Raw genomic sequence first — 24,859 nt, forward strand, 5'->3', positions numbered from 1 at the left:
GAGAAACATATCTGCTTCTCTGTCTTCATAGTTCACCTCGATTGGCGCTGTTAGAGTTACTATTTCCGCTCCGGCGCAAAGTTACTATTTCGTACACTCCGTGGACGAAGAACCTAACCTAAAACCTAACCAAAAACTGGTCCCTCGTGGGGTATGTCCCCTAGTGAAAGGGGTAGGCAAGGGTAGGCGAACGGACCAAGATCAAGATTGTAAATATATGTAGAGATTAAATAGAGTATAGGTATAGGAAGCGCTTGGTTGAAATTGAAATCGTTCGAATTGTGTCATCAGATCCAAATTGTGCTTTACATGTGGGATAGATCATCAGGAAGCAATCGTGAGTGAAACTAAACTGGTGAAATGGTTGATATGAAAGACGAGAAAATGAATGGAGAAGTCGAAGGTCCGCCAAAAACCGCAAAACAGTTGCAGAAAGAAGCCAAGAAATTGGCGAAACTCGAAAAGTTCAAGCAAAAACAAGAAAAGAAGGAGAGCGGCGATAAAACAATTAAAGTGAAGGAAAAGAATGAAGTGAGTACACAATGCTTTGTCATTTATCAATATCCATATGGTCATTGTTGTAACGGATTTTCGGATATAAACGATACTTGTACGATTTCAAATAATTCTCGAGACTCGTTTACTGTTTTATTAGTTCTAAGGTACGTGTTCTTTTGCATTGTTGTTTGTGTATCATAATTGTGTCACAGAGAAGGTTACACAACTCTGCTTTCAGAAGAATGAAAGCAAAAAGGATTCCAAAGAATCGGTTGTATATACTATTGATACACCTCTAGGAGATAAGAAAGATGTTACTTGTACAATGCCCGATACGTATAGTCCAAAATATGTTGAAGCCGCATGGTACGCGTGGTGGGAAAAGCAGGGATTTTTCAAACCGGAATATGGCGTATGTATAGTTATATTACATATTACTCATTATTAGACAGCGGATTTTATGCATTTATGACAAAAATGAATAGGTGTAATTTAAGACAGTAAAAATATTAGAAGAATTTTCAACCTATTAAACATATTTTGCATAAAGATCCGCTGTCTATTCATTGTATATAAGAGGTTTAGTTGCTTAGCTCTTTATCATTTACAGGGTAAAAGTATATTAGAACCCAATCCTAAAGGTAAATTTATTATGGTGATACCACCGCCAAATGTTACGGGTGTCCTTCATCTCGGTCATGCTTTGACAAATGCTGTTCAAGATGCCATTACAAGATGGTACGTAATATCGTTTAATCGTATCACAACATCGTTTTCTTTGATTGTATACAGTAAGGTTTTATGATCTGTCAGGAATCGCATGAAAGGACGTACAACTCTATGGAATCCGGGTTGCGATCATGCGGGTATTGCTACTCAAGTGGTAGTTGAAAAAAAGCTGTGGAAGGAGGAGAAGAAAACTCGTCACGATATAGGACGAGAAAACTTTATAGAAAATGTTTGGAAGTGGAAAGAAGAGTAACTATAAATAAACTATAAAGAGATAAAGATTGAAAGAAATATTGCAACTCATGATAATAAATGTATTATTTCAGAAAAGGGCACAGAATTTATTTACAGCTGAAAAAGCTAGGTGGTTCCTTTGATTGGGATCGTGCTTGTTTCACTATGGATCCGAAATTGTGCAATGCTGTTACAGAGGCATTTATAAGGCTGCACAACGAAGGCGTAATTTATAGGAGTAACCGTTTGGTCAACTGGTCTTGCACTCTAAAAAGTGCTATCTCCGATATAGAGGTAAGAAACCTCTCAGTTGCAAGATATACACTACCATTCAAAAGTATGTGGACACTTTTCCTCTACAAAACGTAGTTTAAGTTAGTAGGAAATATATTTATAACAATTTTGTCACTTGTAATTATTATCATTATGTATATTGTGGTATCATAGCAGAATAGAATTATAATACAAATTATATACAATAAAAATGCAATAATATAATTTCTATCCACAAATACGAAATCCAGTGGAACAGTCTCTGTGCTTGAAAGGATTTCAAGTTCCACTTTGTTTCATTTCTAACTAAAATTCAGAGCGAATTCAGAGAATTTTTCGATACAAATATACTAAGAATAAAAAACTAATAGAAAGATTACTGCGATTAGTGCAAGGGGTAATATCTAATCGCGGTGGATACGTCGACGAATCTCGTATTTAATCTTAGACTAATATGTATTGGTAAGTTTCCACATAGGTAGTTTTTAACTTAAAACGTTAGATATTCCCTAAGAAAGTAATAGAGATCGATTTTGGTCACTGTTTTAGACGATTAAGTAACTTTTATGTGTTGCTATTACACATTTCGCAAGTGTCCACATATTTTTGAGCGGTAGTGTAATACGTTCGTAAATTACGTGTCTAACGTACACTCGCTTTAGGTTGATAAGGTAGAATTAACGGGTAGAACGTTACTTTCGATCCCTGGATATCAAGAAAAAATAGAATTCGGTGTGTTGGTATTGTTTGCTTATGAAATAATTGATAGCAAGGAAAGAATAGTTGTGGCTACTACTCGTATCGAGACCATGTTAGGAGATACCGCTATCGCAGTGCATCCACAAGACACCAGATACACCAAATTTATTGGAAAACACGTGCAGCATCCGTTTTGTGATAGAAAATTACCTATTATCGCCGATGAATACGTTGAAAGAGAATTTGGAACAGGTAAGTGTATCATAATTGCACGAATGCGAATGGGAATGTAGTTTTTGATGACACATTTATTTTCTTATTATAGGAGCTGTGAAAATTACACCGGCTCACGATCTTAACGATTATGAAATAGGAAAGAGACACAGCTTACCGTTCATCACCATTTTCGACGACAGTGGGAATGTTATCGGTGATTACGGGAAATTCACGGTATTACTTGTACTATTAGTTAAAGTATGTAATTCAAAACGAATTGTCGTATGTAATATGTACATTTGATTGAACAGGGGATGAAACGATTTCATGCCAGAGCAGCCATAATAAGTGAGTTAACGGCAAGAGGTTTATTTGTTGAAATCAAAGACAATCCCATGGTGGTGCCAATATGTAGTAGATCGAAAGATGTTGTCGAACCATTGATGAAACCTCAGTGGTACGTAAGGTGTAGTGAAATGGCAGCGAATGCGATGAAGACGGTGCAAACAGGCGAATTGAAAATTATCCCAGATCAATACAAAAAAATCTGGTATCATTGGATGGAAAATATCAGGGACTGGTGCATATCGCGGCAATTGTGGTGGGGTCATCGTATCCCCGCGTACTCCGTTAAAGTACTCGATAACGATGCAAGTGCCCGGTTAGAGGGAGAATTCTGGGTGAGTGCGCGGTCGGAAAGCGAAGCTAAGGAACAAGCAGCTAGAAAGTTAGGTACAACAGTTGACGATATTATGGTCGAACAAGATCCCGATGTGCTGGACACATGGTTCTCTTCTGGTCTATTTCCATTCTCGATATTCGGATGGCCGAACCAGACTGAGGAGCTCGAGGCGTTCTATCCTGGCTCGTTATTAGAAACTGGCCACGATATACTGTTCTTCTGGGTAGCGAGAATGGTGTTTTTCGGGCAAAAGTTATTGGACAAGTTGCCGTTTAAAGAAGTCTATCTGCATGCGATGGTCAGAGATGCGCACGGTAGGAAAATGAGCAAATCCCTGGGGAACGTAATAGACCCGATGGACGTGATCAACGGAATATCATTGGAAGATCTTCAGAAGCAACTGTTGGACAGCAATTTGGATCCGAAGGAATTGAAACGTGCGATGGAAGGACAAAAACGTGATTACCCGCAGGGGATTCCAGAGTGCGGCACGGATGCGTTAAGATTCGCCCTGTGCGCGTACACCTCTCAGGGTCGTGACATCAATCTGGACATTCTTCGCGTGCAGGGCTACAGATTTTTCTGTAACAAGATATGGAACGCAACTAAATTTGCTCTTATGTATCTCGATTCGAATTTGAATTATTTTAATTCGATCAGCGACAATGACGAACCGACGTACCCTACAGACCCCGACGAATGGTGCAAATGCACCTTGAAGGAGACGTGCGTGCAAGATGCCTTGAATAATTATTTGAACGATTATCCTTATCTGGATGGGTACACGCCGTCGCAAACGGATGCGAAAGTTTACCAGACTTTCGTTGAACTGAACGTGAACGTCGCCAGCTATGCGCACTTGTATCGTTGGTATAGACACATTGCGTCGTACAGCCGACAAGAACGATCGGCGTTCCGTCCCGAGCAAGGTAAAGTCTTGCCTGAATGCGCCTGCAAAGATAAAGTTCGCAACAGTAATAATCTGTACAATCGCAATGCTAGCCTTAGTAGTAGTAATAGTCATAGTACTCGTAGTCGTTCTGCAGAATCCTTTGACTCCGAAGCGTATTCAAACGTTGACTTGTGGATGCTCTCTCGCGTGAGTTACGCCGTGAAGATTTGCGACAAAGCAATCGAACAATACGACTTTACAACGGCCACGACCACCTGTTACAACCTTTGGTTGTACGATCTGTGCGACGTTTACCTTGAGTACTTGAAACCAGTGTTTCAAGGGAACGATGACGAGAGAAAGCACGCGGCAACGAGGACTCTGTTCAAAACGTTGGACGTAGGGCTACGATTACTGTCTCCATTTATGCCGTTCATAACGGAAGAACTTTATCAACGTTTACCTCGTAAGAAACAAATTTATCCCAGTATTTGCGTCAGCCCTTACCCAGAAGAGTCCGAGTGTCCCTGGAGGGATCTAGAAATAGAGAAGGACGTTGAGTTCGCCAACAAAATAATCAAGAACGTTAGGTCGACGCGGGCTACCTACAATCTACCAAATAAAACTAAAACCGAAGCGTTTATCGTGTGCGCCGATCAAAGCCTGAAAAAGAAGCTTATGGATTATCAATTGTTGATAGAGACGCTTGCTTACTCTACGATACGTACAAACGAACCCCCATCAGGATGCGCTATCCTTACAGTGACAGACAAACTTCAAGTGCATCTGCTGTTAAAGGTAACATCGCGAATTCTCGTTTAATTTTCGATAATAATTAAGATAATCAATAATAATTTATATTGCAGGGTTTGATCGATCCAAAGAAAGAGTTAGAAAAGCTTTGTAAGAGGAAAGAGCAGCTGCAAGATATTATTGAAAAAACGAGACAGGCTATGGAAGTTCCTGATTACGATGTGAAGGTACCGTTGGATGTTCAAAACAATAATAAAGAGAAGATGCTGAACAGCGAAGGAGAATTGCAACGAATTATCGATGCGATCGCGGCTTTAAAAACAATGTAACGATTGTTTTTCCGATATCTTTATTCCTTTAAGAGTGTCTTATTTATTGAACTGTACTGGTAATAGATAATTTTTAATAGCTCGAATTTTATAGATTAAAAAGAAAATGAAATCCTTAATTCAGTCCATGAATCCGTTTTTAAAATCACCTAATGCTATTTTTCATCTCTACGAGTACGTATACTATACTGTACTATCGTTTGCTCTTCTCAAAAAGCAAGAGGACGAGACAGGTAACGTATGTATAATATTGTAATAACCACTGTAGAAAAAGCATTTATTGCTCGTATTCATTTATTTGTTTATTATAAAGCGTTATCGACGAATGTGCAACAATCGTTAAAATGAACATACTTCAAACCTAACAAGGACGAACTAATGATTTCAATAAACGTACTCAATATGTTCTGATTTATTGATTCTATATCGGATATCTGCCGATCGCGTGTGACAGGATGCTATGATACACGATTTCATTGCGTTCGAAGGTAACGCGTGGAAGAAACAGTCGTGTTACACGTACAATATTCAACATATTTAAACATGAGCGCTCTCATTGAAGATAATCGTTTGAACATAATGATCGACGATGTGATCGTTTCACTATTACATTTGTTGCGTTTACAAACAAATATTTCCAATGTTCTGATCACCGATGAAATAACAGAGATGAAAATGTGTTACTAACTCGTTGGACTAAGTATTATTCATCAGTATTATTTGTTTGCGTGAATACAACGTCCGTTTGACGATTTTACGCTTTTAATGACTTCAATGTACATAGATTAGACCTAAAGGATTTATTTAAATAACATATATTAAATGGTACATATTTCCAATGATTTGCAGTGTTTATTTCAACGTTCGGTATGATTCTCCCATTCCCAAATATCTGCAACTTAAAGCAGAAAAGAAAATTTGTGCAAATACTAGGACCGACTGACTAAACGCTCGTATGAATGGACTTTTGGACTGTTCTCGTGTGAGTAACGTAACATATGCAACAAACGCAACGAAGACATTCGTTATTTACGAGTTGTGCTACGAAGCAAAACTATTACAGTTCGTTTTGCTGATTCACGTCGAGACGTGTTTTACGGTTTTTATTTTTTGTTCGTTAAATCTACATATATTACTTACTGATGTTTCGTATGTAAAATTCTCTCTCATTTGTTTACACTTTTACATAACTATAATTCGCTTTTTCTTTAGGCGTTCGACGATATATTTTCGCAAATCAATGGACCAGAGAAAAATGGGAAATAAACTACCCTCATATATTTACAATTGTGATATGTGAAGTGAATTGAAGTGAATGTATCATGTAATTTCATTGCTAGCGTATCGTCTAGTCGAATTTCGTCCAATTGTTTTGTGATTTAATGGCGGCAGCGTTCAACGTTAAGCTGAACGCACTATCGATATTGTTAATACTACTCTCGGATGTGTTGTTACACATCGCAGCATTTTTGGTCGGTGAATCGCCGTTACTTATGCTAAACTTGTTAAAGTCCAAGCCGTACGCCTGCAATAGATCCAAGTCGCCGATATTGTCTGACGATTTCGGTTTCTCGGTGGTTTTGTGCAAAGGTTGAAAATACGGGTACAACGGATTGCTAAGGCCCTCTTCCATTTCCGGCGCATGCAACGACTGCGTCATCTGTTTCGAACTGGGAAATTCCGAGGACTTGGAAAGCAGCGGGTCAAAATCGTCGCTACTCGCTGTTGAGTCTAGTCTAATCAAGTCTGGCACTTCGGGGGAGTCCTAGAAATAATTATTATCGTCAGATAAAAACATTGCCAACAATACCTTTTCTTCTCCTTCGTCAAAATTAAATATCTTTCGACCTAAGGATGTAACTATATATGCATAACGTAACTATCCTGTATATCGTATACATAATGATCTGGGATCTTAATTCTAACTTGAACCCAATTATACTCGAAGTAACAACAATGAAATACTCTTGGCATAGGTTCGACAAATAAAATTCAATTTACCGATCGTAATTGAAACTTTGACTTGGGTTAATTACCAATTAAAATCCCCGTGTATGCGTACGGATGCACAGATGTATGCGTACAATGCACAATGCATACACATACATGTATATGTATATAGATTATACACTTGCCAGAAAAATTTAAGGATCTTGGATTTTTTAACGCCGGCGGCACATTTTTCATTTAAAGTGCTGTAACTTTGCGAGAAAAATTGGTCTCTCAAATTAAATAGGAAGTTTTTGCAACTCCATAGAGGGCGTTAAACTTTGGTATCACTTTTTCGATATCACAAACATGCCCTTAGATTTAGGATACTGCAGTCGTGGGGATGCATGGCATTAAAAATTAGAATATGGTATTATAAAGTACAGACTTCAAGCTGTAATTTTTAAGAAATCATGATTTTATGATAGCTTTTAACAGTATTACTATACAAAGATTGACAATTTTTCGGCCAAAAATTACTGATCCTTTAATTTTTCTGTCAAGTGTAGATATAGAAATATAGATTGAAGCTGTACATTCACAAAACAAAAGACATAAAGACGATTGATGACGTTTACCTTCGGATGTGCAGAGCAGGGTGTGCTATTGAATGTACAGTATGAAACGTTCGAATTAACAGACAATGATGATGCGCTTGTGGTTTGGAAAATTGTTGATGGCAAGTAGGAAGGTATGAACACTTTGCTTGTATCGAATGGATCGTTATCTTTCATATAGTTAGTAGACTCGAAAATTTGTGAATGCGATTCGAAAGGTTTCCCGTCCATTTCTGGATCGTAATTGGTGAGGATGTCGTCGGTGTAAAATTTTACGTTCTTCGAGCAACCTTCGACAATATTTTCCTGTTGCCTCGCTTCCGTTTTATGCGAGTGTAAGCTTGCATTGTAGTTATATTGTACGGTATCATGTATCAAATTACTCGGCTGTACGTTGTCCGCGGTTTTTTCTAAAATAGACGTAACCAACGTTTCTTCCGTTTTAATTTCGACAATTTTGCTGGATTTTACGGCCAACGAATTCAGTGGCAATGATCTGCTTGCACCGGCACGGGTATTACCAATTAATGTATCGTTGATATTTAGCAAAATGTTCGACCGATCAACCGATCTAACGAAGTCGGAATGCGGAACATGATGAGATGGAGTTTTTGTGGAAGAAGTGACGGTGATGGTTGGGTTTGCAACATTTGTACTAGGCGGAGGACCGTGCCGCATATGCCCACTCCATGCAGGTCTCAAACTGTCTAAACTGCGCACTGGCTTCAACTGAAATTGATGCATCACACATAATTATGAACATAATGAGTGCACATATTAAGGGGGTAGACTCGTTTTTCCAGGATTGCAAGGGTTTTTCAGTAGTCAAAAACACTAGATAAAAGATCAATCTAGGCCGCGATCGCCTTCAAAAGTCCTATTTTTACATTTACGAGGCGTAATTTGCATCATTCGGAAGCATACAGCTGCGTATGTAGCTACTTTCATAAAGCTGCAACCTGCTACATGCTTCCGAATAATGCAAATTACGCCTCGTAAACGTTGAGGACTGTTGAGGGCGATCGCGGCCTAGATTGATCTTTTATCTAGTGCTTTTGACTACTGAAAAATCCTATCATTGCATTATCGAGAAATGAGAACGCGTATCCCGCACCCTTGCAATCCTAGAAACGAGTCTACCCCCTTAAAATAAGTTATTATACAGACATACAACATTAAATAAAAATGTATAAACTGAAATCCTGTTACATTCGGAAGAATGGCGGGCTAAACAAATTTCTATTCTATTCTATTGTCTGTGGAATAGAAATATTTCGAGGTCACACATGCACGAATGGATTCTGAACAGAGAATTTTAATGTACATAGGTATCACATCACGTATTTGAAATTCGATAACCATGCTACCGATGCTGCTGGCTAAGACGTTACACATTGTGATAAGCAGTAGCGTAGATACTGTGTATGTATAAGTATATGTATATTCGTATGTATATGTGGACGTTCTAATCATAAATGGAACATTGCATTTACAAAACTAATTTCTCCTGATACGATAATGCTTCGTTACGAATGTATTCTACGTATACTCGTACACTGGTATACTTACTGTTCTATCAACGGGTGGTGTATTTGGAAATATTACGTGACGAAGCTCTTGCATAAGGTCAATGTTCACTCGTTCTGGCGGAGAATCAGATTCTTCTGGAGAACTAGGACTTAATGGCGAATATTGTTTTCTACAAAAGTTCAGCGGTACAAATGTAAGCATATAGGTACAATGGAGTGGATATGTTGAGTCAGAAAATAGTAATAAAAATAGAAGTAAAAGTAGATATAGATATAAGAATAAAAATGTACCTTGAATCGGCGAAATTACTATTACGCAGTCGAAGATCTTTTCTATAGCTAGTGGTGGCGATAAAACCATTTGGCGATTTTGGCGGCGATGCGAAATCGATAGGCCTTCTATCTGAAGTGGGGGAACTAGGTGCAGACCTCGGCTGGTGAAATCTTCTACTTGTTTCGCTTCTGCTTGCTTGTCCTGCAAATTTCAAAAGAAAATTAAACAATATTTATTCAAGATATTCCAAATAAAAAGGAGCAACATACCACCTTTCCATTTCAGTCCTTTGTACGCTGTTTTCATATCTTTCCCTTTGTCTTTAACCTGTGAAAATGTTTCAATGCACAAACGCATGACCGCGTGAAATCTAACGCGTGGTAATCGCTAACAATAAATAATAGAATAAGTAAACTTGGTAATTGGTAATTACTAGACTGCGGATCTTTATGCATTTATGGCTTATGAAAATTTTCAAAACATGCTACAATATAATAAAAATTGTTTATGTTCTGTAACTATCCCATTAAAAATAGTATTTTATATTTCACGCCACTTTCTCGAAATTTTTCTATACAAATTGAAAATTGCATAAACATCCGCAGTCTACTGATTACTTACCGATTTAACTGCATACTTCACTGCTGGATTGGCCTGAAATCGCAGGCAATCAGAAATACAAATACGTTCGACAAATCGATCTATCATATAGAACGTGTTCGAAAAAGAAATAATAGGAAATTCACCTTGTCTTTTACACTACGGAAAAACGCGGAACTTTCTTTCCGCATGGCGTATGTCCACTCTCGATATTGTTGCATAAATTTACTGCTAGATTTCGCAGAATACCTGCAAGCTTCCACTTCGAATTCATCCGAGAATCCAAGCCCTGAATGGAGCATGTTCAGTCTTTCTTCTATAAACTGGAACACATACGAATTTTAACAGAAATCAATTAGTATAAACGAAGTATTACTGAACCAGTGTAACAGCCAAAACATATATCGTTTCTTATACCTGTTGAAATATTTGCAATTCCAACATTTTTCGTAAAAAAGGTTGCATAGAAGATGGCCTGCTTTCAACAAATGTATTTTGGTTAAATTTAATACACTGGCCTTGTTCAAAAACGAATGCATCCTTGTATCCAGCAGTTAACTGAACCAATGCTCGCAAAAATGCCCTAGACACACCATCTCCGAGTAACGTAGCTCGATTACGCAATGCCTTTTTTAAATTGGCTACCTGGGACAAAGAAACTTTTTATTTCATTATTTAAGATGTGTTTGGATTCTTAAGGATTAAATCGTTACTCCAAAAACAAAATCATGTGTTTATACGAACTACGTCTTGAGGTAAAGACTCTAAATCTTCGAACGGAGACTCTATGGTATTGTTATCCGCGTCCATCACGACAACCTCTCCCAAATCGCTTTTCCGTACTCTCTAGAAAATAAACAAAATATTCGAATACAACATTGTAGAATTATGAAATAATGCTGTGCACGAGTATTTTATTAAAAAACCTGAAGCGTTGGAGCCGGTACTCCAATTAGAAACGGCATCGGTGCCAATAAATAATCTATTAAAGATAATGGCAGAACTGGAATATATATGTGTTGCCAAATCATTGGATAAATTAAAGCATTGCATGCTTGAACACAAGCGCTCAATCTCGAAAGACGTTTCGAAGTGAAAATAATTCGCCGCTCGTATAGCATGGAAGCAAATACTGTCATCATATTGTGAGGATCGACGGCACTGTAATATTCGGTCAAATTTCTCTGAAATTAAAAGGACATTTATACAGGGATTAATATACTCTACGAGCAAAACCACAACGGATTTACAATCGCTTACATTTTCTGGTATACTCGGCAATTGGAACTGCTTTGGACTTTGATAAACGAAGTTCTGGAAGTTGATATAGATATATTACATGAAATGATAACGTTCGATAAAAAATAAGTTTATCGAGATACATACCACCTTAGAGTTTGGTATGGGAATAGATATGGAACTACCAGGGATGGGAACTGTACTATTATACACAGTCTCAAGAAATTTCCAAAGATCTTCTCCAGTGCCGGTGCTCTGAATTAACGTTGCGATCTTGTTTAAAAGCCTGTTCGTACATAAAATGAAAAGGCTTTAGATACGTCCAGATTTCTTTTAGTTTAGCACGTTTAGTTTATTAAAAAGTACTAACTTGTAAAATATTTCGTGCGATGGTAACGCGCTTAAAATTACTAGACCGGTGTCTGTTTTGGGATCGTGTCGACAGAATCCGAATGTCCATTTTGAATCGATGCTAGTGAGTACAAATGAGAAATGTTGCACCACCAAGCTGAAATAATTCCAAGCGACTATAATCATTTTCACCCATATGTTAAAAACATTTGTATAATTGTAAGAACCACTTAATCATTGAATACTTACTTCTCTATTTCACAGGGGTATGCAAATTTAGGCACAGACTTAAGTATTTCTTCGTCGGAGAAAGAGCTAGGATACTTTTGGAGTATCCATGGCAATTTTTCTACAAGCGGCGCGGCTACTTCGCAGAAGCATTCAAAGAGATGTTGTACATTATCTCTGAAAATGTCATATAAAACGAAAATTACATTTCAGCATAGGAATACAACGTGCTGCTTACATGTTCTACATTTTCATAAATAAGAAATCAAACCTACTAGCATAGTGTACTAAATATCGGTACAACTGATTAGAAAGAAAGTTTAGGCAATACAGTGGTATGTATGGTAAAGAAGAGTACTTTCATATTTGTTTTATTTGTTTCGTAAAGTATAAACGCGAGAGCACAGAAATATAAGCGGGACAACATCTATCTATGAAAAAAAGATTCTTAACGAAAGATTTACTTGCCTCAATCTGGAACCCATGATAACAGTCGAAAAAAAAATAAGTATTTGATGTGCACTTGACGTCTATACGTCATTGTATGTATGCACTACATGACAGTAACGCCTTCCATTCATGTGAATTCTAATCCTTCGTGTAGTTTCGTATCATTTGAGACCACGATGTACTTCCTAAATATTCCCTATTATATCATAAAATTCAACCACTAAATATCTTACAAGCCATTCACTTTAACTTTAACCAACTATAGCAACAACAGTTCTGAACAGTTTACATCAAAAATCACGCCTACCAGACGCGCATTGTTCAATGATTACGAATGATTACGAAGATCTTACTATCTTACCACATATTTATATTAGTTTGAAAGGTTGCTTGAAAGTGTGTGGTGGTGTGTGGCAGGCGGCAGGTAGGATTCCGTTGAAAGTGCGGCTTCATGGACTTGTAATGTTGTTTGTTCTCACCTCACATAATTCCGATTGCATATATATAATTGGGAGTTGGGAGACAGACAATATGTTTATTGACACACACACACACAACTTTCGTATTATACATAGACATATAGAGATAGACTGCGCCGTCTTATGGGCGAGTTGAAGCCCACAATGGCGGCGCGCGGTACAAAGAGTGAGAGAGAGAGCATTAGCCGGGGTCCATAGCGCTCTCTTTCTATATGATGTGTCGACACATCAATTAGAAAAAGAGCGCTATGGACCCCGGCTAATGCTCTCTCTCTCTCGCACGCCGCCATTGTGGACTTCAGCGCTTCGTTCAGGCCGCGCAGTCTATCTCTATATGTCTATGGTATTATATAACCTTCATCAATAGATTTATCACATTTTTCTTATTCAAATGAGTCGTTTAAAATTTTGTTACGGGAGTGGATATTGCCTTAACGTTTTATTGCCTAAATAAAATAAATAGAAAGATAAAAGAAAGGAAGAGTGTCTTTTTAGAATTTTAGCGTATATGTATTCTTTTCGATAAATACAATATTTGCCATGTAAACATTTTTAAAAAATATCGGATATTCACGATATACTGGACCTGGTTGAACCAGGTTGAACAAATCTGTTTGCGCATGTTTCATTGAATGTAAGCCTTGAACTTGGAATCATATTATTGTATGCTGTATGCAGCTCGATGAATTTCCCGTAGTTCGTGGCAAGCACATGTAACCGTTTTACCGGCACTTTCGCAAGGAAGGATAACTGAGGATAACCGAAAATGTATCAAGTTTAAGAATTTGGAAAAGTGAAAAATTCAACGATTTCAAGTGTTTTCTCGTATGATTCCATCGGTTTATTTTAATGTAGCGCTTTAAAACTCCTGATGAACGGAGTAATGGATCGAACGAGTATAGGGAACTCGTTTTTAGGCACTGCCAAAAGTTTTTTAACGCCTTCTTCGAGGAAACGTATGTCAAATGCACAATCTTCGAAGAAAAATATTTCGTAAGTTAGCTTCAGATAACGATTCTGCTGTTGATTTGAGAACCGTCTTTTCAAATGGTTGGTTGGTTTATTATTCGGTTCCAGAACAAACAGCGTGTCCGGACGTTCGAATCAATCCGTCCAAATAATATGTAACACATCGAATTATGTAGCAGAAAGTTTCGGTTCCCCTTTACCTGTTCTCGTCACGGAAACTTTAACATTCGTCGACACGAACACCGCTGTCAGCGCAAATATTTCCGACGATGGTTGGGCATGGCTTGTATGCGGTCGTAGACTTCTCATATGGCAATGTAAAGTCCCAATTCAAGATTCGAAACATAAGAAAACTTTTAAGAGTCAATGTCGCGAATTGTTGCTGCCTCAAAGCGATCTGGCTCACAAAGCAGAATGTATAGCCGTGTGGTTACCTCCTGGTCATCAGGTTATTAAAATTTATTATTATTAGACTGCAGATGTTTATGCATTTATAGCAAAATTGAGCAGATGAAAAAATTCAAGATTTCAATAAGATCTTTCCTCTATTAAAATCATTAACACTTTACCTACCGGAAGCCTATTAGAGGATTTTCAATAATTGTGCTGTACTAAAAGAAAGCATAGAAATTTTCTTTTACATTGCAATCTTAAATGAAACTATTAGAAGACATTATTAAGGGTGACTTGTTAGTTCACAATGAAAATCACTGTCGCTATTGAAGGTTCCATTAAAAAGTGTTTAGCCATGTACCATAGATTTTTCAAAATTATGCAATAATCATTGGTCGGTAATGTGTTAAGAGAAGAAACAACATTCAATTTAGTTTCTGCTTGTTGCAATTGATGCAGACAATTTTTATTTTGCATAAAGATCCGCAGTCTAATTATTATTATATCAGAGTATTCTTGTTTGTTAGACGCTTTAATGTTACTTTTTCATGTACAGCTTCCTAGTTGCATGGCTGTTTCGCCGGAAGGTGTAGTGCGTTTTTGGGCCAGTATCGCGCACGAAGGATCTTCCGTAGAAACAAGCGCGGAACTTGCTGGTCAAGAAGTGAACTGCCTTACTTACATTTCTGGACATGGTTGCATTTTGGTTACAACTACATGCACAGTGGCATTGTTGCAGCCACAGTTTGCTAATGGAAAAAATAGTATTTGCTGTCAAGTACTTAGATCGAGTCAAGGATGGTTGGGTGGTATAGGACGTAGAATGACTTCTCTTATTTTCGGAGCCATACCTCAGTCTCCGGTCATAGAATCTGTAAGCTGTGGTGTCCAAGCTACTTTGTATACAAATAAGGGTGAACCACGAATCGTGACCAGTAGATTACTCTGTTATTAGAAGTCCGATCGAAAATATTTTTATCAGGTATGGCATGGTTTCAAGAGAGCTTTCACGTGTGTATAGCAAATTTTTCGTCAACTCTTTTTTTTCATAATTTTTCAAGGTCACCTACAATTTTTTGCAAATACACCTATAGTTTTTATACGCCTATTTGTTAGAGGATTTTAAAAAGATTCCAAAAAATTGCTTTTTTTATTTGTTTTTACAAAAACTTTGCTATAATCACGTGAAAGCTCTCTTGAAACCATGCTATACCTGATAGAAACATTTTCGATCAGACTGCTAATAACAGAGTAATCTCTACTGGTCACGATTTGTGGTTCATCCTGTATAATTATAAATCGACTACTTATTTATTTCCTACTCTCTGCTTTTAGAAATTAGTCAAAGTTGTCTGCACAGGATTAGGCGACAAAGGATCCAGAGTTCTTATTTTAGCTGGCACATCTTTACAGTACTGGTCCTTTCCTCGTAACGAACAAGAGAAAATGGAATTCGACGAGGACATAGGACATGTCCTTTCGCAAGCGTTTCAAAGGAACGTTTCGGTACGTATATACGAGTTGTTTTATTTGGTTAACAAAACATTTAAAAAGTTTTCAACAATGATAATTTATGTACTTTCGTTGACAATTTTAGGCATTGAGCACTTGTAATCTACAAAGTATAATGACTTGGCTGGTCGATATGCAACCGTGCGACGAAGGCATAGTATTTTTAATGGCAGCACGGTCTGGCGATGACTTCTTTAGTCCGATTAGCTTTGCTATCGGTAATACTTATGCTTATTATGTTTATTATGCTTATTATGCTCCCACAGAATATTAAATATTCTTATCCAATGATATTATAGGTTTAATAGAGTTATCTTCTACAACGCTGGCAAACACATTCAAATGGTTTATACCAATTAAGAAAGATAAACAAGTTTTTGGTTGTACGGAGTTTGTGTTAGTTTCGGAGCACCTTATATTATGCGGTGGAGAAGCTATTATATACGACGACTACGATATAAGCGTTGTTAACTGTGAGTGAAATTTTTCATTTAGAAACAGATAGATTAATCGTGTCACGGTAGCTCTTCTATTCGTTAAGGGGGTAGACTCGTTACTCGAATTGCAAGGGTGTGGGATGTGCCTTCTCATTTCTCGATAATTCAAAGATGGGGTTTTTCAGTAGTCAAAAACGCTAGATAAAAGATCAATTTAGGCTGCAAAAACCCGATTTTGCATTCTCGAGAAATGAGAAGGCGCATCCCGCACCCTTGCAATCCTGCAAAAACGAGTCTACCCCCTTAATAATACATTTGTATATAGGTATGTCCGATTTCGAAGAAAATAAAATGCAATTAGGAAGGCAAGAGGACAAGATACTCGGTGGTGCTTTGTGTTCAGGAACACCGGTGTTATTTACGAAAGCTTCGGGATTGGTATCGATCACGCCAACGGACTTTGCATCGCAAGACTTCAATGCAAGTTACGTCGATGCGAACGTGAGTACAGAGTACAGCCACCGACCGACTACAGCCGCACAAAATTTCACTAGTCTAATTAGCAACGAAGAAGTTCAAGACATGTTTTACAGTTCTGATAGTGCGACGCAATTGCGAGCTGCATTCCTTCTTAGTTTGCGTCAGAATAAGACACAGTGCGAAGATATTTTATCGCAATTGTTCCCGTTGCAAGAAGAACAAATAATGGATATAGATGCCAGTCTCGACACTCTGAGTTTAAAAGTTGCTCAAGATTTAATAGACGATTATCCGGCGAACGATCCGCGTTGGTCGAATCACAGAGACTTGTCGATGACGATACATGCAGTAACTTCCATGCAAATACCGCATCAATTAGAAGGGAAACAACGAGCATTGGAGCTATATGTAACATTTCTGAAAGAACATAATTTGTGGAGCAGATTCTGTGCCGTTACACACCGGGGGATAATAATGTCTACGCCGCACGTCTTTGCAGAGTACGCAGAGAAAATAGTTGCAGCGTTGACTATATATAATCTTCAGAACAGGTATCCAGACATTGTGGATACTATAATCGAACAAACGCTGAACCCCGAATCTTATGTGTCCGACGAATTGACAGCACGCGACATATTTTATCGTGAAGCGAGTACAGTGCATTACTTTCTTCCCATTTTGGTAAATAACGCGAACGAAGTAACTCAATCCGAAAGACCTCTACAGCAAGTAGCGAATTACACGATGCAAGTGAACGCCATAATATTGGTAAGTATACATTTAAAGAACTCTTTCTTCTTTTCTTTTGCTTGCATGTGTATCTTACACGATACTCTTAGAATAGAATGCAATAAAAATGGCTCGATAATTAATCGAATGTCGATGATAGAGCGTACTACACGAAGTACTTAAATACCGGCAATACAATGCCGAACGATTCGCTCCTACGAGATCTACGAATGTTACAACGGAATACCTTCCATGGACTGCTGCTGTTGGAAAACACGGGCTGAGGAATTCTTTAACCACAATGGTTGGATTTTACGTTTATTATTCGGAAGAATGGTGATAGACTTTAACAGGAAATTAATATACCCGTTTATCTGTTGCAGTATAATTTAACCTTGAAACACGGTATAACCGGAACCAATGACTCGATAGTCAGAAGCGAATTATACGAACAATTAGTCAGTTTTATAGATTTAATATTGGACGGGCGAAAATGTCATTTGGAAAGCGTTAGAGGTACAGAGAAGTTCGAGATACTTTTGAAGCAGTATGAAACGGATAGAACAAACTTGATTCAACCTCTAAGTAAGTATTTCCCGACTGAACACACTCGAAACTCTAGGCTCTACAGATGGACAAAAGATCAATGTTTCTATGAAATGATTCACAGTAAAGGAGGAGCAGTACGACAGCGCAGCAATGTTAGCCGAGAAGTATTGTGATTTCGCGTCCCTTATACAGATCTGTGAATTGACCAACAATAAAAACCGGTTAGACGGATATATAGAAAAATTCTCGAATCAAGACTTTGTAGGTTTCTTGTTTTCTTGGTAAGTGTTTTCCTCGTTGGAGGGACGATCGAACAAACGTTATTTCTTCATTTGTTTATTGTACGCTGATCCGTAGGTATGTGAAAGATGGCCGACAAGGACAATTGGTGGAAAGATGTAGACGCGGAGGTACCATAGAACTAGCAGAAAAGTTAGCAGAACATCCTACTTTGTCTTGGGTGCAATCCGCATTGACGGATGATTTGCGGTTTGCTGCCAGTACGCTTCATTCTTTGGCCGTCGAAGAAACCGAATTAGTGACACGCAAGAAGGTGAAATACTATACTATACTATACGCATAAACGTCTCTCTTTGCGTTTCAAGTTTCAAAGAAACGATACAATAACTACGATGTTAATACTTTCTTGCAGTCCATGCTTTCTTTGGCAAAATTAGCTTTGCTCGCTTCCGACGATCCTGAAAATGAAGTTCGACAACGCGTCGAAAGAATTGATAACGAACTGGCATTGATAGCTCATCAAGAGGATCTACCGACTCAAGTACTCACAACGTATGGTTACGATATAGACAAATTACGAGTATTCGCGCCAGCAGAGTTAATCACGGTACATACTATTACATATACAGTAGTGTTGCTCTTACTCGGTGGTGGACCCTTATGCGGTTTTAGTTTCTTATCTGATAAGTTATTATCGTTCTGTGTTTGCAAAATTTGTATTTCACGTTTTCGTATTTCATGTTTGTGCTCTGTCAATATCGATATTGATATCGATGCAGCTGTATACATCCGAGGACAACGTGGATGCAAACGAATACGATTTCAAGAAAGCTCTCGATTTGCTCGAATACGTCGAAGACAAAGACGAAAGGGAGTCTTTGAGACTACGAGTTTGGGCACGAGCCGCAAAACGAGATCAGTGGGATACTGTTGGAAAGAATCCTGAACAACAGGTGCAGGAAATAGTTTTCTTCAAGTTAATGGATCTTGCACACTTTATGGGTACGCAGTTCTTTGTTCATATTCCTTTGTTCGAAAGAAAAATACAATACATAATATAAAAATAAGAATAAAATCCATAAAAAATCTACGAACTCGATACAGGACTTCTTCTTTTGGTATTACAGGTGGAGTAGCCGAAGAAGTTCTTCCATCAGTTGATAGCCTATTAGCGGAGCCTGAATTAGGAGATCTTGCCGCATCAAGTAACTTTCAATTTCTAATCAAATTCGTGTACGAGTATGCATATCACAATTATTAACCTTTCCGAACGATTGCAAGTAAGAATAAAATTTGTATTTTTTTAATGTAATAAAGTTCTATCATATTCAACCTGTTAGATAACGTTCCAAATCATTCTACTGGCTTGTATCTACGAGTATGATAGAAAACGTATTACACAGTAATTCTTCGATCGGAGTCCCAACACCCGTGTTTTGAACGGACTTCGATAGTGTAGGGTGGCTATATTTTTATGACTGCGAGACTTCAAACGACGAGCCGAACATAGAGAAGGACAGAATAAAATAGGGTCGCGTGGCCGAAGCGTGTCGCCGTCGCCGGCACAGTTTAAAGGCCCGTGCGTCATCACAATGAAACACCAAAACCTTAGCTTCTTTATTTTCTATGATATCATTATGGAACTTTCACCAACATATTCGTGGCATTTCTCTGATTAAAATGATACCAAACACGATATAATTTGGCCAATATTTAGTGGTTTAATCGACGATGAAAGTTTCGGACGCAACGAAGAAGAGCGTGTAGGAAAGAAAGAGACGCGGACAGTCGACGTCGCCGGCACCTTTCAAAGGCCCGCGTTGTCGCTGGTCTTCGTTGCCTTCGAAACTTCTACCGTCGATTAAACCACTAAATAAAGTTGAAATTATATCGTGTTTGGTATCATTTTAATCAGAGAAACGCCAGGAATAAGCTAGTAAAAGTCCCATAAACCGATCATTAAAATTAAGAAGTTTGAGAACTCGATTCACTCGAGTCAATGTGTGGTGTTCACACCGATATACCCGAGCCGAGATCAATCATCGCCGCTCTATGGCGCGGCGCAGCGTTGGCCGGCAGTGGAGTGAGTAGGCACTGGACTTCGATAGTACAGGCGACCCAGAACTTCGATGGAAGAATTACTGTATACGTATAATAAATTCAATATTTTGCGCGATATTACAATACTTAAAATTCACGCCAGCGCGCGATACACTAATAAAAGCAGCAAGTTTAATGAGACTAGTACTGCTTTTCCATCAGCAGAATTTTTATGATAGACATTTGGTGTCCTTACGATGAATCTTACTTGATCCGGAGTACGGCAATCAATCTCTGCAATAGAAACATGCAACGTTGCAGAAAATTCTTTTATACAATAATACCTTTGACGATTAAATCAATTCAATTTACCTGCACATTTGTAGGAAGATGTTACATTTTGTATACGAAAGTATATATGAGGACAAGGATTAGAACTATCGCATTTCATATCATTAGATAAAGTGATTTCCTTGTGACCAGCTAATTCGGTGCAACGGTAGTTTAGTCTGTCGTTTGGCCTAAATTGTGTCCATGAACACAATTTCATTGTGCCATAGCCAAAGGTATGGATCTAAACAATTGGATGGTATTGGTACATATAAGTACAAAACAAATTCGCATAACAAAAGTTCTGTATTTCTCAGACAACGAGATACTAACTGAAATCGGAATTTTCTTAAAATTTTGTTTCCACTGCGAGTGCAGTCTGTACGTAATGGACTTTGAAGGGCTTATATAATCTTCGTACCAAGGGGTGATATTTCTCATGTTATTCGAGTCCGGAACCAGTATGGGCCTTATGATTCGTGGCACTGGAAAGTAGTAAAATATTAAAATCTTTTGCGTACGCATTACGTGTTGTTTTATCACTTAGATTTAGAACATACCGATCCGTAGACGTCGAACAATAGCGTCAACGTTAGTGTCCTTTATTAAATGATCTTCAGCCGACAAAATAAATGGCTTGAATAAATTGACATTGGATCGTGACGTACAGTACAGAAAGTGAACATCTATAAACGCAGAGAAAGAAGAAAGAAAAGAGAATTGGGAATTTGTCGTTTTACAATTTATACATATAATAAATCCTACCAGGATGGCTGTCTCTTATTTGTTTCAATATATTCATGACAGACTGTTTGTCGTTATTGGACACATAGCCCAATGGAATCAATAATACAACTACTTGGCCCAGACTTCCAGTTATACGCAGCTTTCGATTGTTTTCCCATGTTTTGTTCAAATGGTCATAAATTGTCTCCAAAATTCGAGTATAGTTCAGCTGCGTAGGCCCTGAAAAAGAAACATTTCAAATATCTCTCGATAGTATCTACTCTATGTAGAAAGATTTTTTTATTAAACCGTATATTGTACGTACACGATGCCTCTGTGAAATTATTTAGTGTATTGAATATAAGGGATGGGCTGCTTGTAACATTCGACAACCATTCTCCTGATGTGCCATGTATTATGCCCATTTTTGATCCATACATAGATACATCCAAATTTTGCATTAGAACTCTGATGAAACAAAACTTGCTAGACTCAATGTTTAAACTGAAAAAAACGTTTCATCGGTATTACAACGCACTAGAACTCACGCAAGGAAGTCCCTTGTATACTCTATGGACCATGCACCATCGAATACGACCAATGCCTCTAATCGTGGTGAATCTACTTCTAGACAGGCCAGTTCTGGGAACAAATGATTATCCGCATAGCTATAAAATGTGTCGATGACATAGCTAGTCATACGTTCCAACGCATCCGGGGATATGTGTACTACGCCTCTACGATACACTAACATCTCAGCTGCTGCATAAGTCTATTAATAAGTTGAAAACAATATTGATTATTTTTATATCTATAAACTGAAATCGTACTACAAATACAAACCTGTTCGTTCAGAATAGTATTTGATACAGCATGCAGAAAATGCTGTGCTCTATTGCATGCTCTGATATTCATGTTGAAAGCAATACCTTCGTACGAATAATACATGTCCAAGATTTGACTAAGTCGGAGATTGTAAAAGTCTTGAATCCAAGTTTGCAAATTACTTGCGATAATCAAACCTGATACGAGTTAGAAATAACATGGCTAATTAAATTATGTATTTGTTCATTTAAGGAAAGAATGTCCAGAGTGTCACAAAATTATGTTGCGGGCACCATAGCGCGATTCTACACCCCCCTATAAAGATCCCCCTGCAAAATTTACCTTGAACGTGAAAAACAAGGTAAAAAAACCTAAATTTCTTTTTTAATATTTAAGATTGTTAATTGGTTCCTCATGTCATTTTCGGCTAAATCGGGGGTGTAAATAGAATCGCACTATGGTGTCCGCGACATATAATTTTGAGACTCTTATAATACTTTTACAGATTACCATCGATGCCTCCTAATAATTCGGCTCTAGTCGCATCAAAGTTATCATGCGAACTTGTAAGATAATAAACAGCTGGTCGCATCGTATTGTTCCAATATCCAGTCGCACCGATGCTCATATTTTGCCATTTGAAAGGTCCCTGGTATACAGCCATTTCTGCCAGATCACCTGAGACAACATTATCTTGGTATTTTTACACATGAACAATGTTTTCTAACGAACAGACAACAATTTACCCGCGACTGTAGTCAACCACACATTATCCAGTCTGATGGAGGAGGTTGTTAAAGTACGATACCACATATGCAATTCGTGACTCATTTCGCTTCTTGGTAGAACAAAGTCAATTTCTTCCTCATTGTATGTGGAAGTCTCTACAGTTGTAGAATTTCTTTCTGCAAAACAAAAAATTTTGTAACGTGTTACGTACGACACTACAGTGGTATCTATGTAAGTATGTACACAGATATTCTATACCTAGCTCAGGCACTTCCAAACTGGCAATTAGTTGATTTAATGGAACATTTTGATGTTGCAGAGATGCAGCGATAGCTCCTATAATTGCTCCAGGTGCAACAGTTCCATACTGTGTTAAAATTACTCCTTGTTGTCTCGGATGATTAAATGTATCGGTAGGTTTATCTGTACAATGTTTTCGATTTATATACATTATTTTAAATGGTTTTGTCTTCTACTACAACTACAACTACGACCACAAACTTACCAGACAATTTTTCAGTTTTAGTGTCTTGCTGGCAAGATTCATTTCTGCATTTCCGATCATCGGGCTGCACAATCGTGTTAGATATAGCTCGATGGAGCATGCAACGTTCCACGGGTAGGAGCATATCATCTGGTAAAATATCTGCATTGCCTGGAATCAGTTCTTCGATCAGTTTTTGTTTCACACGTTGCGGTCCAGTTGCTCGGAATGGAAGTACTCCATCTGTGATTTGTACTTTTGTTTGGTATTCAACCCCGTCAAATTTAAACCTGTAATTTATAAAATAATATCAGCATGGTGGCTTTAAAATGACGTATCTAACGTCAAGATTTCAATGCAGTATACGTGTACGTATTATATTATAGTATGTATATTTAACGTATATATCCAAGAACCTTTGGAGCAAAGACGATGACAGTTCTCTCATATCCATTGTTCTGTACGACTGTCTTTCCAGTTTCTGTATGATATCTATTAATACACGTAAGTTTAATGGATGTGAAGAGTTGAATGCAGCATTGGCTGTGTAACATTCCTTGAGCTGTTCCGGGATAGTTATTTGGGACCACACCAACTGCAGTTCTATACAACAAACAAAATGTATTTAGTAATTGATGCTTCATTAATTAATTCGTGAACAATTGTAAAACTGAACAAGTACATATTCGAGTTGATCAACTTACCGCAACACACTATCCATAATACAATTTTGTTAATCACCATATTTGCCTTACAGGAAATTCATGATCTATGTTATTTCAAGCCTTCCAAGAGTGTCATGCTTTTGATATTTATCTGAATCTTTTCAATGATTCACAATCACGCAAAGCTTGGTAAAGATTATGTCCTATTTGAAACACGTTGATAAGATAATTATCGGCAAAAGAAGTTCAATTCCTATAATAAAAAACAAAAGGTGGGTATATATGTACACCGTTGTTGGTGTTGTTCTTGTCTGATACATATACGTATATGTAAATAAATTACAAAATATTCTTTTCAAAGAGTGTGATTGCTGTTTGAAATACCGTTGATCGTACAAGCAAAATTTCTGAATACGTTGAGAGAAAATATGAGATCACAAGTATAAGAAACTTCGATTCATGTTATTCCCATATATCCAATTTATTACTTACAAGATACCTGTAATAAGGTCTGGGTGAGGTAGAGCTGCTATTACTCATGACATACCGTACTATCTTATCAGTTTAGTGATGATAGATACTATTATATCTGTAGATAGGTGTGGTGTTACACTATGGTATATGGAGTTGAAGGAGTATCATTCATTCTGTGCTTAAGGTGTCCACCTATAAATTATTGTAAGTATTTCACTCTTTCGAACACGGTTTAATTGCTAATCGTCTTGCATAAGATTACTATCTGTTTTTAGA

At 37.7% G+C, this 24,859-nt stretch overlaps 5 protein-coding genes across 21 annotated transcripts; 2 read left to right on the plus strand and 3 right to left on the minus strand.

The window, feature by feature from the left end:
• The first annotated feature begins 50 nt into the window (after nt 1–50).
• Nucleotides 51–6,145, plus strand: Valrs (Valyl-tRNA synthetase). Of its 6 annotated transcripts, none has more exons than XM_076435618.1 (11): nt 51–209; nt 292–531; nt 737–910; nt 1,109–1,236; nt 1,312–1,476; nt 1,554–1,755; nt 2,397–2,685; nt 2,759–2,883; nt 2,961–5,021; nt 5,090–5,301; nt 5,400–6,145. In XM_076435618.1, the coding sequence occupies exons 2-11, from the start codon at nt 361–363 to the stop codon at nt 5,413–5,415; spliced, it is 3,543 nt and encodes a 1,180-aa protein (XP_076291733.1). In that variant the 5' UTR covers nt 51–209; nt 292–360; the 3' UTR covers nt 5,416–6,145. The 6 variants fall into 6 exon arrangements, with proteins under 6 accessions (XP_076291733.1, XP_076291734.1, XP_076291735.1 ...); XM_076435619.1 differs by having other exon boundaries at nt 69–209; nt 321–531; XM_076435620.1 differs by having other exon boundaries at nt 101–241; nt 321–531.
• Nucleotides 5,581–13,042, minus strand: LOC143214491 (DENN domain-containing protein 1B). 5 transcript variants are annotated; one of them, XM_076435625.1, is made up of 16 exons: nt 12,884–13,042; nt 12,541–12,718; nt 12,094–12,249; nt 11,864–12,001; nt 11,641–11,779; nt 11,515–11,568; nt 11,181–11,438; nt 10,999–11,100; nt 10,672–10,899; nt 10,401–10,577; nt 10,276–10,308; nt 9,924–9,981; nt 9,672–9,855; nt 9,421–9,550; nt 7,873–8,580; nt 5,581–7,070 (listed from the first exon to the last, which is right to left on the minus strand). In XM_076435625.1, exons 2-16 carry the CDS (start codon nt 12,555–12,557, stop codon nt 6,654–6,656), a joined length of 2,799 nt encoding a protein of 932 aa, XP_076291740.1. In that variant the 5' UTR covers nt 12,558–12,718; nt 12,884–13,042; the 3' UTR covers nt 5,581–6,653. The 5 variants fall into 5 exon arrangements, with proteins under 5 accessions (XP_076291740.1, XP_076291741.1, XP_076291744.1 ...); XM_076435626.1 differs by lacking the exon at nt 12,884–13,042 and having other exon boundaries at nt 9,927–9,981; nt 12,541–12,877; XM_076435629.1 differs by lacking the exons at nt 7,873–8,580; nt 12,884–13,042 and having other exon boundaries at nt 12,541–12,877.
• Nucleotides 13,043–13,684: 642 nt separating this feature from the next.
• On the plus strand, nt 13,685–24,607 carry Nup133 (nuclear pore complex protein Nup133). 7 transcript variants are annotated; one of them, XM_076434833.1, is made up of 19 exons: nt 13,685–13,994; nt 14,079–14,418; nt 14,920–15,237; nt 15,699–15,869; nt 15,961–16,093; nt 16,175–16,348; nt 16,638–17,560; nt 17,682–17,825; nt 17,905–18,106; nt 18,192–18,351; nt 18,428–18,623; nt 18,723–18,917; nt 19,090–19,312; nt 19,438–19,515; nt 22,484–23,191; nt 23,280–23,373; nt 23,481–23,597; nt 24,202–24,381; nt 24,471–24,607. In XM_076434833.1, the coding sequence occupies exons 1-15, from the start codon at nt 13,873–13,875 to the stop codon at nt 22,576–22,578; spliced, it is 3,474 nt and encodes a 1,157-aa protein (XP_076290948.1). In that variant the 5' UTR covers nt 13,685–13,872; the 3' UTR covers nt 22,579–23,191; nt 23,280–23,373; nt 23,481–23,597; nt 24,202–24,381; nt 24,471–24,607. The 7 variants fall into 7 exon arrangements, with proteins under 7 accessions (XP_076290948.1, XP_076290947.1, XP_076290953.1 ...); XM_076434832.1 differs by lacking the exons at nt 24,202–24,381; nt 24,471–24,607 and having other exon boundaries at nt 22,484–22,592; nt 22,737–23,191; nt 23,481–23,621; XM_076434838.1 differs by lacking the exons at nt 24,202–24,381; nt 24,471–24,607 and having other exon boundaries at nt 19,438–20,453; nt 22,737–23,191; nt 23,481–23,621.
• On the minus strand, nt 18,427–21,867 carry LOC143214162 (uncharacterized). The gene is made up of 6 exons (XM_076434867.1): nt 21,732–21,867; nt 21,446–21,646; nt 21,241–21,366; nt 21,014–21,165; nt 20,723–20,924; nt 18,427–20,644 (listed from the first exon to the last, which is right to left on the minus strand). Exons 1-6 carry the CDS (start codon nt 21,865–21,867, stop codon nt 20,505–20,507), a joined length of 957 nt encoding a protein of 318 aa, XP_076290982.1. The 3' UTR covers nt 18,427–20,504.
• LOC143214158 (uncharacterized) lies at nt 21,774–24,481 on the minus strand. Of its 2 annotated transcripts, XM_076434859.1 has the most exons (8): nt 24,149–24,481; nt 23,861–24,047; nt 23,466–23,734; nt 23,219–23,383; nt 22,978–23,136; nt 22,742–22,909; nt 22,336–22,428; nt 21,774–21,910 (listed from the first exon to the last, which is right to left on the minus strand). In XM_076434859.1, the coding sequence occupies exons 1-8, from the start codon at nt 24,186–24,188 to the stop codon at nt 21,906–21,908; spliced, it is 1,086 nt and encodes a 361-aa protein (XP_076290974.1). In that variant the 5' UTR covers nt 24,189–24,481; the 3' UTR covers nt 21,774–21,905. The 2 variants fall into 2 exon arrangements, with proteins under 2 accessions (XP_076290974.1, XP_076290973.1); XM_076434858.1 differs by lacking the exon at nt 21,774–21,910 and having other exon boundaries at nt 22,154–22,428.
• Nucleotides 24,608–24,859: the final 252 nt, after the last annotated feature.

The sequence above is a fragment of the Lasioglossum baleicum genome, chromosome 12, assembly GCF_051020765.1.
Source record: "Lasioglossum baleicum chromosome 12, iyLasBale1, whole genome shotgun sequence".
NCBI classification, from domain to species: Eukaryota; Metazoa; Arthropoda; class Insecta; order Hymenoptera; family Halictidae; genus Lasioglossum; species Lasioglossum baleicum.